At 51.2% G+C, this 13,141-nt stretch overlaps 1 protein-coding gene across 5 annotated transcripts in view; it reads left to right on the top strand.

Moving 5' to 3' along the window:
• Window positions 1–11,763, top strand: part of NAV2 (neuron navigator 2) — a 708,473-nt gene extending 696,710 nt beyond the window's left edge. For 4 of the 5 annotated variants that reach the window (XM_081798468.1, XM_081798466.1, XM_081798467.1 and 1 more), the window contains 2 exons: window positions 5,354–5,557; window positions 8,282–11,763. In XM_081798468.1, coding sequence (XP_081654594.1) covers window positions 5,354–5,557; window positions 8,282–8,407 — 330 coding nt within the window. In that variant the 3' untranslated portion in view covers window positions 8,408–11,763. The remainder of the gene's footprint in view (window positions 1–5,353; window positions 5,558–8,281) is intronic. The other variant, XM_081798464.1, reaches the window with a different exon arrangement.
• Window positions 11,764–13,141: the final 1,378 nt, after the last annotated feature.

Raw genomic sequence — 13,141 nt, 5'->3', positions numbered from 1 at the left:
AGTAGTCTCCTCTCTGCTATTTGACTCAAGCCTGCTTTAGTCCTGGGACTTGAGCAGAGGTGGTTTTTTTTTTTTTTTTGGTCTCCATTTTTCAGGAGAGGAAAATTAAGGCTCAGAGAGAGTAAGTGGGTTGCCCAAGGTCATAAAAAGGACACTTGAAGAAGCTGAGATTGGAGTCCAGTCCCCTAACTCGAATTCCAGGTTCTGAGGCCTCGGCCCCATAGCACTCACTACCTGCCACCCAGATACCCTCACCCGCCCACTCTGCCTCCCGCCACGACCCTGGGGCCCCTGGGGCTGCAAGCCCCTACACTGCAGGGGCTGGAAGGCAGCATCCTTCACTTCTCATTCAGCTCAGCCTTGAGTGCTAGGGCGGGCTTAGCATTAAATTGGAGCTTGCACCAGTGACACGGTTGAGTCTGGAGGCAGCTGTAGAAGTTTCTAGGCTTGCAGCACGCACACTGAGTAATGAGCAGGCATCAGGCACAGCTGAAGAGTCCAGGAACCAGCCGGCTTCCCAAGGGCTCCTTGGCTTCCTCCACGCTGGGCAGCTGGAGACCCAGGAGGCTGCTGTGGGCCGGTGGAGGGCACGGGAGGGGGCACACCCACGTGCGTGTATGGGGTACAGCCCGTTCGGGGCCGCAGTGTGTATGTCACTGCCCCTGGCGGATGTGTTGCCGCTTTGTGCTGTGCAGCAGCCTGTGGTTTCAGAGGCTGCCGGGACGGCAAGAACTGGGAAAGGAACGTACTGTGCCTCTTGCAGCTCCTGCCTCACCGAGCTGGAGCACGGCTGTCCCACAAACGCAGGCCGCCTTGGGGCAATCGAGGTGCACCTGAAGGCAGACTAGCAAGCAGATAGGCAGTCCCTTGGTCAGCCCCAAATCATTGGTTAGTCACACGCAAAGACCGTTCACTGACGGCAGCCTTTCTCCTGTGTCACGTGGCTTTCATAAAGCAAGGTGTGAGGGATTTCAGATCTTTGCAGTAGAATCTCCCTAGGTAGATAAATTCACTGACCTGGGTCAGCGGACCCTAGTTTAGTCTTTAATCAGATGATCTGTCCGTGCCGCAAACCCAAGGAGCTGTGCAGTCATTCCTGTTTTCTTGGGCCAGTGGAGGCTTCTCCCACATGCTGGATTCTTGAAGTCGGTTTCATTTCAGAAGCCCCCTCCTCCATTCTCCTTCAGTGGCTTTCCTGGGGCTGTGCTCTGCCCAGCACCTCTGGGGGACCCCCATGCTGCTCAAAAGAAATAAGGGAATTAGAGGAAGTGCGCCATTTCCTCTTATTTCTGCCTCGCCTCTCACTTGTTCATCTGCTGCTTCTTTGCTCCAAATGTATTTTGTGATGAGGGATAGGCAGTGACCTCAGGGCGTGCTTGGAAGAACCCATGGGCTCTGTTGGTTAAGGGCTGGCCTCCCTTGCGCAGTGAAGCACAAACCATGAGTGGGGAGACACAAGGAGTTCTCCAACCTTGAACTACACATCAGCTGGCCCCCTGTCAGTCCTCACCCAGGATGGACATGCCAGGACCCTGCTCCTTTCGACTTGAATTTCAAAGAAAGCCTTCTGGGCACGGCCATAAAGGTGGAGTCCAAATGCCCTTCCTGGGGCTCTTTCCCACCAAGAGCACGGAGGCCACGGGTTGAAAGGATTTGGGGATGGCTATAGAACGTTCCGTCTGGGGCAGGGAACAGAGACATACCACCATCTCATGGGACTTACCAGTTCAGCGTGAAGTAAAAATAAGTCATTGCTTGCCTGCGCTGTGAGGTCATTTGAAAGACCATCCTTCAAGAGTGTGGGAGCAAGTGGGGGTGGGGAGGCAGCAGAATTAGCATTTTACCAAGTTGCTCAAAAGTGAGCCACCTTGCCCCAAACCTGTGACCTCATCATCCTGAGGAGCCCAGGAAAACCCCCAGAATCTACTGATTTATGAGGAAACCTGGTGTGTATTCTTCAGGCCTCTGGTTTTGAAGGAAAGTCTGCTGACGTTGATTGAGGGTCTGCTACTTGCTGGGCCCTGCGAGGGGCCTGATGTGCACGATCTCTTTTAGTTCTAACAGCTCAAAGAGTACCTCATAAACGAGGAAACCAGGCTCACAAGAGTTTTTACTGTTACCCAAGGTCACTCACTGGGGTGTGATGAGCCAGCATTGGGGCCAGGTCTGGCTGACTCCTCCGTTACTTCTGGGATTTTCAAGCTGTCCTGAGGACCCCCTAACTTCCAGAAGCCTCAGGTGGTTCAGGGAACAAAGTATTGTGTTTCATAGGGTGGTTTTCTACAGAAGATTTCATTTAACAAAAGGATTCCTCTGTTTAAAAAAAAAAAAAAGTTCGATTCCCCACTCCCCCTGTGTTACCCTGAGTTCCTGCTAACTGTGTGCTAGATGCTGTGCGAGGCCACTCCTCACGGGACCCTGTGAGGGGAGCGAGTGGCCGTGAGGGAACTGTGGTTCAGAGCAGGCAAGCATGGCCTCCCGGCGGCTCCGCACATTCTGTGGAGTCAGGAGGCTCACAGAGGCCCCGGTATTCGTTCCCGTTGTCTCAGCCCACAGCTCCTGAGCCATAGGGGTAGGTGAATGTCCCATCTGCCTGTCTCTCTGTCCAGCTGTCTCTGCTGCTTCCCAGAGCTGCCTCAGGGCTCTGCTGCAGTGGGGCCGAGGAGCTTTTATGGTAATTCCTTTGCCTGCCATAGTCCTGACCCAACCATTCATCACCTGGTCTTGAACATGTCTAGTGGCAAGCGTGGAAGCTTGTAAAAATATTTCCTGTTCTTGCAGATGACGTTCACATGCGCCCAATGTACATTTATCTTATGACTCAGTTCCCAGTCCTGCTCCCCTTTGGAGCCATCATTGTAAACATTTGCCAAAGTGTCTGAAGTCTGTAGAGCAACTCAAAGGACCTGTGTTCTCCTGGTGGGCGGAGAAGAGTGTTGGGCCATTTATCGGATGACCCAACCTGCTCTGAGACCCTGGGCAAGTCTCCTGTCTGTAGGTTCCCTGTCTGTGATCTGAGCAGCTTAGACTAGAAGAGTATTTTCTCCGGCTGGCTTCTGTGGAGCCCAGAGGTCCTCAGGCTACTCAGTGGTAGGGTCAGGGGAAGAGCAAGTATTTGAAAACCTCTGGGCCATATTATGTCTAAGGACTGGATGAGCTCCACATCCCCGCCTCTTGCTCTGCAGCCCTGAGCCTCTCCTCTTCCAGACTGGCTCCGGAAGTAAGGCCCTGGTTCAGCCTCACGCATGAGGCCTGGCTTGGGAAATGTGGCCCAACCCTCCCTCTGGAGGGAGAAGCTTCTAAAATTGCAGGAATGTTTCTGATGGAGAGCAGCCTTCTTCAGTTCTGAATATGCCCCAAATGCTTGTGTGCTCCCTCCCTTCCTGGCTTGCACACACGTGCACATGCCCTCACCTTCACGTCATCCCTCCTTGCTCGGACCAGGAACAGCCTTTAGAACACCAGACTGAATCCTCAGGCCCGAGACTCACTGCTGCCCCAGGTGAAGGAAGATTTAGCGACAGACACGGTCAGGGTGCTAGACGGGAGGGGTGCAGGCGTCTGAGAAAGCAGTGAGGTCACAGGAGGCTGTGCGTGTCTTGAGTACAGGAAGAGCTAGTCACTAATGGGGAGGGACGGGTAAGCCCCTGGGCCATGCGGGCAGGGTGGGTGGCTTCCCCGACACATCAGACGTCAAGGTCAGAGGTACCGTAGGCCCCCGTGAATCACCCAACTGACACACCCTTGTCTGGTGGATAGCCTGGTCTGCCTCTCCCTACTCTGGTTTTGGCTGAGTCATGGCTCTTGTCTCTTGCTGATACCAGGTGGACTCGGTCAGGAGGGGCGGAGAGGGGAAGAAAGGCCCAGACAAGGAAGCTGAGGTCCCGGGTTTGAAGCCAGCTCCACTCCATAACCTTTCACGGCTGGCCTTCCTGTTTAGACCCCAACGACCCCATCCAGTAAACAAGGCCAGGGGACTCCAGTTCCTTCCAGCTGGGGCAGCCTAGGACCTGGATAGGTGTGATCTGGTCAGTCAGAGCTCAGCTCTGTTCTGGTAGCAAGTCCTCTCTCCCCTCTCTCCTGTAGGAGTTGTGGGAGGGCGGAGGGAGCTGCCCTGCAGACGTGGTGGTTCAGGAGTCTTTGGTCCGTGTACCCCATGGTCCCCTGTCGAAGGGGTACTCCCCAGTGCTGGGCAAGCACACCTGCCACGTCTCAGACTCAGTGGTGCGTGGAGGCGGACAGACTTGGATTCCTGTTCTTCTGCCTTTCCTCCCTGGGCCTGTCCCCCTCATCTGGGAGACTCGGGCAGTCCTGCTCCCCCTTGGAGTCACATGGCAGTTCTGCACAGTATTTGTAAAACGCTGCTGACCCACCATCAGCTGTAAGATGGGGCAGCCGTGGTGGCATTAACAGAGAGAAGATGCAGACGGTATGATGAAGATGAAGACTGTATCCTATGCAGAGCCCCACCTGGGGACGGGCAGCGGCCCGGTGTCTGTCCTTGGAAGAGATAATAGATTTCTTGACATTGCTGGTAAAATCCACTGTAATAATCTTATCATTAAATAGTGAAGGCTTAAAAAAAGGCCTTAAATTAAGTGATAACATAGTTTCCCGTCAGTTGTTCCGGACAGTTTTGAAGGATAATAGTTGAAAGACTTAAAATTCCGATACCCGTGTGTAACCTCGGTTAACAGGGTGCTGTTTTGAAAGTGACCAGTGCTGCTGTGAGGGGCTCTGAGAGTCCGAGCTGCTTCAGGAAATGGGGTTTTATTGAACCAGGGCTGTCGGTGACCCCCACTGTGGTGTTGATGCCCGGCGCACGATCGGTGTCGGAGGTCATCTTCAGGGGTTCACCCCATGGGATACTAGAGCCGACTCATGGGAGCCGAGGGTCAGCACCTCCTTCCAGCTCCCAAGTTCAGTGCTACCATATTGGTGGTTTGAAATCGGCCATGGGAGGAGCATTTACACCACAGAAATTGGCACATGCTTCAAATCATGCAGTTGGGGTCCCTCCCCGCAAGCGGCTACTTTTCAGATTGGATCAGCAAAGCGTAGAGTTTAGGGTGACTCGGTGAGACAGTGGCAGAGCGAAGATGGGGACCCAGGTCAGATGATGACTCCAAAGCCAGCACCTTTGACCCTTAGGTCACGTTGCCTTCAGTCTTGGCACATCAAGCTGTGGGTACCTCGGGTGGCTTCCTTCCTTAGAATTCTGGAAGTGCAGTTACTCCATCAGGGAAGGCATGATGCTGGGCTTGAGGAGGTTTCCGAAGGCTGCACAGCCAGGGAGGGCTGCAGAGGAGGTCTCGGGCCAGTCCCAGACTATTCCTTCTTTGCCTGTTTTCAGCTCTATGGAAGGCGGGCCCCCTGGGAGGATCCCGCCAAGTGGGTGATGGACACCTACCCCTGGGCAGCCAGCCCACAGCAACACGAGTGGCCTCCCCTGCTGCAGCTCCGGCCTGAGGATGTCGGCTTCGACGGCTACTCCATGCCTCGGGAAGGGTCTGCGAGCAAGCAGATGCCCCCCAGCGATGCTGAAGGAGACCCACTGGTAAGTCTCCGCTCTCAGAGCAGCTCAGCATTTACTGAGCACTTACTGTGTATTGGGCATGACGCAAGGCATGCTGGGAATAGAGACGTGACTGAGCCAGGGTCTCTCTTGGGAAGGCTGGACCCACCCCCAGGTTAGTCGCACTTTGGCAGCGTTATCTCCCATGGGGTCAGTTTTTCACTGTGGCCTTTAACCCTCTGAAATTTGTTCCGGTATAAAATAAAAGGTTACGAATGTGATTTTTCCCAACCTAAACGCCCCCGTCCCACTCTGCCCTCTGATTAGAGTACCAACTTTATCACGTACTGTCCTGCCCCATTCATCTCTCCCACTAGTGCCAGAGCAAAGGCGGAGATTGCTAAGGAGCAGAAGCCCGAACTGACTGATCAGACGCACACGCAGGGAGAGGTTTCAGGGCACGAGGGACTCTCAGAGGACAGGGAAGCCTGAATACGGGTCCCAAGGCCAGCGACCTGAGTTAAGTCTGTGTAACTGCCTGAGCTTCTTATTTACCCCCACCATTGCAAAAGCAAATAAAGGCCCTTTGAGAAGAACCTGGACCAGGGACGATAACACTATAATTATAGTGTTCTCTGCCTACCTAAGACCCATATACAGTTATACTGCAAGATTAGACCTAATAAATCAGAAGCTCTATTAAAGAAAGTGGAAGCACATACCCCAGAGCCTCCCATACTTAAGTGACCATTATCATGCCTTCAATTTACCCTTGAGCTCCCTTGGCAGCTAAGGCAAGAGGAAAAACACAGCAGAAAATATGACTTGCATTACTTAATGAAAGAACATATTCATGAGGGATGCAGCAGAATTAAAAGACAGCTGACTTGTTCTTTCCCTGATGACTAATTGATTTGCTAGATAAAAATCATCATCATCATCGCTGCTTTGGCTTGTCTGCCATCCTCCTCACTGGCAGGAAGGAGCTGGGGTCCTGTTGAGCTTTCTTATAAATAGGAACTGTATTTTAAATGGGAGTTGTTATGTTACTATGCACAACATAATGTACAGTGTTTACAACAATGGTTCTGCAGAAGAAAGGACCAGAGTTGAAAACGCCATGTCTAACATGAATTATGGCTAAAGCCAGAGTCGTGGAGATGTTTCTGTGGTTGCAAGCTCATGAGCTCTTTCCTTACATAAAAATAGAATTTAGGAGATCTCTAGAGGAAAGCATGGCTCCCTCATCTCCAGACCCTCTTCTCTTACCCGGGAGTATTTGTGTCACTGACTAAACATAAGGGCATTTAGGTGAAACCTGGAGCTCTTGGAATAGTTACACAAAACTCTCCCTCCAGCCCCAGGTACCCCGAAGTGAGCTGTGCCAGCTCAGGTACCCCCACTATCAAATAGATACTTGGGTTTCTCCCTCCCCAGGGCCCGAGGTCTCTTGTTAACTGGTCTCTCTCTCCCTCATGAGACCGAGACCTCCAGGAGAAGAGGACTGACTCATTTTTGTTCGAGAACACACACTGTAAATACAGTGGGGCTGTTTGATGAGTGAAGAATCACGGCTGCCAAGGATTGCCCCTTGTACTTCAGCTCCACCTCTTCCCCGGTCATGGCTACACCAGTAGGCACGGCTAATGGTGGTTCTGCGCCCTGGCTCACCCAAGGAGACCGCAAGGCATCCCGAGGGTCAGCTGGCTAGGAAGCAGCTGGATTTCATGCCCAGCTGCATCATGTCTTGGCCTTAGCTCAGAGAGACCCTACTTTCTAACTTACTTGCTATGTAAAATATAAAAGACACAATTTAAAGTTGCAAGTAAAATTAGTTCCTAGTTCTCCCTTTCACTCGCAGACAAATAACCAATAGACTGTAGACTGGGAAGGTCTCAGAACACTCTTTAAACTCTTAAAGTCAAATGATGATGATGGTAGCAGATCTCATTTATTGAGCACTTCCTACACGCCAAGCCCTCTTCTGAGGGTCTAATGCACATCCTGTCCTTTCATTGCCTCCTTCAACCCTGTGAGATACAGGTGCTCTTGCTCTCTCTGCTCTGCACATGAGGACCTGGGGGCTCAGGTATGGTGGGTAATTTGCCCAGAGTTTCCTGCCTTGGAATTCAGGCCCCTCTGTGCTTCATGGCTCTGCTTGTAACTGCTGCTGTCCTTTACCTCCCCATGGTGGCCTCGGCAGGAGTGGGAGCACAGCCGGCTCCAGGCTGCCCTCTGGCCAGAGTCAGACATACCCACGGGTTTGGTGCTCCCCGAAGGGGGAGCCGTGTGCTTCAGATGTCAGCGGGGCCGAGCCAGCTTGACTGGCATCTCTACGCCGTCTGCAGGCTGTGCTTGGGTAAGGGGTAATCTGTGTCACTTGCAAATAAAGAATAAATTCTGTATTCCTAGAAGACTTCCTATTTTTTCTGTGCTTGGCATATATTCACTCAATCCATGCCCACAAACGTCGTAGGACAGGTACGATGGTTCTCATGTGGACGATGAAGAAGCTGAGACACAAAAAGGTTAAGTAACTTACCCAAGGTTATGCGGCTCGTAAGTGGTAGAGACAGGACTGGAACCCTGGAAGCCTGGCCCGGAGTCCACAGTTGGTTTTTTTGTTTTGTTTTTTTTTTTTGTCTATGGCCTCTGCTGTGGGCTGCAACCCGGGGTGCGTCTGGAGGACGTAGCGCAAGCTTGGAAAAGGCCAGAGGTGGACGGCTACCAGGCTGAAAGCCGCTCACGCTCTTCCTCTCTCCCCAGATGAACATGCTGATGAGGCTGCAGGAGGCGGCCAACTACTCCAGCCCCCAGAGCTACGACAGCGACTCCAACAGCAACAGCCATCACGACGACATCCTGGACTCGTCCCTAGAGTCGACTCTGTGACAGGGGCCAGCCGTGGAGCCTGCCCGCCTCCCCCCTCCCTGCCCTGCCCCACCTGCGTGCCCCGCACCTTCCTGAGCCAGCCCCCCGGCCACGGCGCGAGAGCTGCAGGGATACCCAGACCCCTCCTCCTCCAGCCTCGACCTGGGTGCGGGCCTCCCAGGCCAGCCGCCTTGGCACCGCTCCCTTCCACAGGGAGACCTGCACTACCTTCTTGTTTATTTTCATTATCGTTTGCCTTGTTGCCGTGACCTCCCTAAGACACTGAAGGTACTTCTCGGGAAACGATCGTCACCGTTGAAATGAAAAGGTTCTAAAGAAAACAAACAAACCAAGAACCCGCTTGGAAGCTTCTGAAACCAAACAGCATCCTGCGGCGAGCTACCCAGAGCGGAAGAGACTGGAGCCACGCTGGAAATGCGGGCAACACAGCTTCCCCTCGGCATAGAGCCTCGGGCCTGGGTCTTGCCGCCAGCAGCCTGCATCTGCCTCCACGCCCCCGCGCCTCCCCCGCAGCCGGCCGCCCAGACAGCTGGTGCTAACGGGGCGGGCGCCGCTGGGTCCCACTCGGCTGACTGCGCAGCTACGACGCAGGGACACCGCAGGGAAACGCGAAGCGCGCTCGCTGTTTTGTTCTGCTTCTTAAATGGTGCTCTCCTTCCCCGAGAGGTATTTTTGCCTGTTCCCGTTCAGCCCCACCTTCCAGACCCGTCAGCCTCCAGTCGATCCTGAGCGTGAGTGGAACGTGCGCGAGCGGATGTGGCCACGATGCAGACGGCCCGTGTCTACTTCCCCCTCCTGTCTCAATGAATCAGGTTTTTCTTTCTGCAAACACTGTGGACAGTGAGAATTGGTCTGTTTTGGAGAACTGGTTACCCCCTTGCAAATGAGGTTGAGTTTCCCCCCTTTTCTGACTCATTGATTTTGGAGATTTTTTTCTTCCCCCCCGCCCCCCCGCCTTTGGTCAGAATCAGTCCTTTGGTGAAAGAAAGAACTGCAGGAGTTGAGTTTCGGTTTGGTCCTGCTGAGTTCTGGTTGTTCAGTTGTCCATCCTCACGGTTTTACACCTCGCCGCGCCCTGCTTGGGGGGGGGGGGGGCGGGGCGGGTCGCGTCCTTTCTAGTGGACCAGGACCCCATCCTCCACGCGCGGGTGAGCGGGGACCTTGCCTTTCCTTCTCGTCCTCGAGGCTTCAGAACGCACATCAACACCTCAGGCGTGCCAGCCCCAACCTCAGGTGGGATGCTGAGGTCACCTCGCACAAGACTTGCACTTTCCTCAGAACCAACGTGACACAACTCCACAAGGGGCCGGAATCCGCTCCCTTTCAGAAGCCCGGGTCCCCGTCCGGACGAGTCTTGCCTGACCTCTTTGGTGCTGACCTTCCCAAAGCGATGCCTTACTGGTTTTGTACTAACCATGTTCATTTTACGAGTGTTGTGCCTGCCTGGGGTCCATTAGTTTTTTTGTTTATTTTCCCCATCAGAGCAAAGAGGGCTAAAAAGTCATCTACTCATTAGGAGGACTCAAGTTGCTGTGACTTTTCTCATCCAAAAGACTCATTTGTGTGGATGCGTGACCATGGGTAAAAGGAAAAAGGAAAAAAAAAAGATGCATTTTTTTTTTTTTTTTTTAGGTTCTTATCAGTCTCCAGCTAACACTCTGCCTGGACAGTGATCTGTCTGATGCAGGAAAAGGCAAAAGTTGCTGCAAGTCCGCAAGGCATTGCTGATGCATACCCTGCTAGGATGTGTCTTCAACATACTGGTATTTCCTTTACAGAGAGTGCTAAAACTCTAAGTTGTTTGTTTCTGCTTTATAAAGAGAATCTTCATCGGACCCCAGTGGGGGTGTCTCTGTTAACAATCAGGGTTTTTATTCCACCTTTCACATTTCTATTTCTGAAGGTCCATCTCTGTACATTTTTTTTTTCATTCACTTACCACAAGAACTTGACCTGAAACTGCTCGCATGACATTGGATGACACCATTTTCTTCCTCCTTAGAGGAAAAGGAGAAATGTGTCCCACTAGCTGGTGAATGGACTAGCTCTCCGTGCTGTCCTTGCTTTCATCTCCATAAACTCAGACTCTCTTGCGTGCAGCCTTCGTTAGCCATCTGGATGTGTGAGTGTGTCTTGTTCTGTTTTGTTTTTTCATAAAAATTTTAAACCATGAATTTAGCCTGTGACCACGGGCCACACCCTGAGCCTTCTGGTAAACCTGAAGACTGGTCCTTCTCAATCTGTTTCCCAACGATGACCTTACACGCTCATACTGTGAATTTGGGAGGAGGTAAAATGGACTTCTCCTTGGGGGCAGTTTTCCCAGTCACCTTGTGAGTAGACACCTGCCAATATTGTTTGAAACCCCCCCTTTTTTTTTAATTGACACCTTTTCTGTCGTCTCCCCTCCTACAGACTTCCCTCCCACTGGGTCCAGGCTCAGAACCAAGACCTCTGTCCCTGGTACTGCCTAACTAGTGACCAGTGATTTCAAGTAGTGTAGCCCTTGTGTGATTCACAACTCCGTGTCCTTCCTAAAGTTTCGGGAAGCAGGGTTGTCTGATGTGCACATTTCTTATTTCAGTCCTATTTTACTTTAGTGTCACTCACCTTTGACAAAGTGACTTTGTACTCATTTAGGGCTCTGTCCGAAATGCTTCCATTTTGCCTTTTTCTACAGTTAGGCTAATTTTGAAATGTATGAAATTCTATGCAACATTTATGTTGAGTTACCAATGGAAGCCAAAAGTCTTCTTCCCAAACTGCCAAGAATTATACAGGCCATAAATGAGATGGGAATATCTTTTAATTTAAGTTTGGGGGTGGGGGAGGGGTGGGACAAGGAATGAGACTTGCCTAGACCTTTGTTGTGTCTTGGGGACATTTTTTATTTCACTGTCGATGCTTCAACTTCGAAATTCTGTGTACTCAAATTTGATCGTGGCGAATCTACTTCAAAAGGAAAAAAAAATAATCCAGCTTTGTGGATATTAAATGGAAGGTTTGCTGTTTTAATCTAGTTGTTTCCAGTGGAGCAGTTTATGAAATATGTCCTATAAGATGTACATTTTTTCATTGTAACATAGAAATTGTAAATAATCGATTAAAGTGCTGCATTTTGATGAATTTTTTCTAGCCATTTTTAAAGAGAAAACTAGGAATTGAGTATTTTGTGTACGGTATGTTTCCTTCCTCCTTCCCTCCCACCCTCCCTATTTAATTTTCATTTGTCATGAGGTTTTTGGATTTGCCAATGATCTACTGGAGATCATGCCCCACGTCATAGAGAATAAACCTGATGATTGTACCAGTCTTAAATTATTCATGATTCAATAAAATTGATGCTTATTTATTCAGATTAGTGGTTTGGCTTTTCTGTGCTCGAGCAAGTCCTTGTTGGAGTTGAATTTCATGCCAACAGCAAGCCGTTCTTCCTTGGATAGAGCAAACAGGGAGAGCCCTGAAGCCGAGCAAACCTACCTTTGTCACGAGACCATCGACGTCCATCCTCCCCTTCTCCGTTTCTCCTCTAACATGTTGCTACTTGTGTGGAGCTTATTGGAAATGCACAACTTTGGACTCCTCAAATTTTATGAATCCTTGGGGATCCTGCGGACATGCAGATTCTGCCTGGGTAGGTCCAGGGTGTGGCCAGAGATTCCTGGTTTCTAGCCTCCTCCCAGGCGATGCTGGTGCTCTGGGCCCTTCACGCTGGGAACAGCAGCCTCTATCGGTGTCCAGGTGGACTGCCGATCGACCCCTTGGCACAGGACAAAGGTTTTGTTTTTTTTTTAATGTATCAAATACCTATTAATAGCCAAATTGCTTTCCCAAATGCTCCAGTATAATCTGCAAAAGGACCCTGAGGAGGTAAATATTGCGACTTCTATTTTACAAGTGAACAAAACAGGCTCAGAGAAAACCACTTCCCAAGGCTCCTGTCCGCTAAGAGGGGTGGTAGCTGGGAGGGCCAGCCCCAGCTTCCAAATCCAAAGCTGGCCTTGCTGGGCTGCCTCTGATCTTAGGGGCCCCGCTCCACATAGCAGCTGGTGGCCATCGCAGGGCATGGACAGTGGGCGAGAAGATCACCTCTTAGCCTTCACTTTCAACAGCAACAACAAAAACTTAAAAGGCTTGAAGTGAGGCCTGTGGGTTCGTTGTGAAATTGATCCTCCACTGCGGACTCGGCTGCCAGTGATGTGAGAGGCCCAGCTCCTACCATGCACCACCGTGGCTCAGCCAAGGAGACAGAATCCAGAGGCTCAACAGTTTCTAAGGCCGGTCAGAAAGAATGAAGGGGAGCTGGAGCAATGGTTCGGCAGCTAGATACCCTGAATTTCTGAGATTTCCCATGTCAGATATTCTATCCATAGCTACACAGTCTGTTCTGATGTTCTCGAGGAAATAGGATCAGCACAGGTAAAGGGCAGGATGACTTCAAAACCTCCATATCCGGTTCTAAAACCCACGCCCTTTCGGCCACAGTCTCCTTGGGTTGGACTTCGAGGGGAGGCTTATGCATCCCTTCTACACCCGTTAGCTATTGCTGTGTAACAAATGATCCTCAAAACTTAGCAGCTTAAAACAACAAACATTTTTTTCTCTGTGTGAAGCAGTAGTCGATGTGGCTTAGCTGGGTCTTCTGACTGGGACTTTCTCACAAGGCTGCAATCAGCAGGTCTTAAATATTTAAATACTAGAAGTAGGAACTATAGAAAGCATCATTTATTTTAT

The sequence above is a fragment of the Leptonychotes weddellii genome, chromosome 11, assembly GCF_054177405.1.
Source record: "Leptonychotes weddellii isolate Sample4059 chromosome 11, ASM5417740v2, whole genome shotgun sequence".
NCBI classification, from domain to species: domain Eukaryota; kingdom Metazoa; phylum Chordata; class Mammalia; order Carnivora; family Phocidae; genus Leptonychotes; species Leptonychotes weddellii.
Note: the sequence above shows the minus strand (reverse complement) of the source record. Positions and strands in the feature narration are given on the sequence as shown.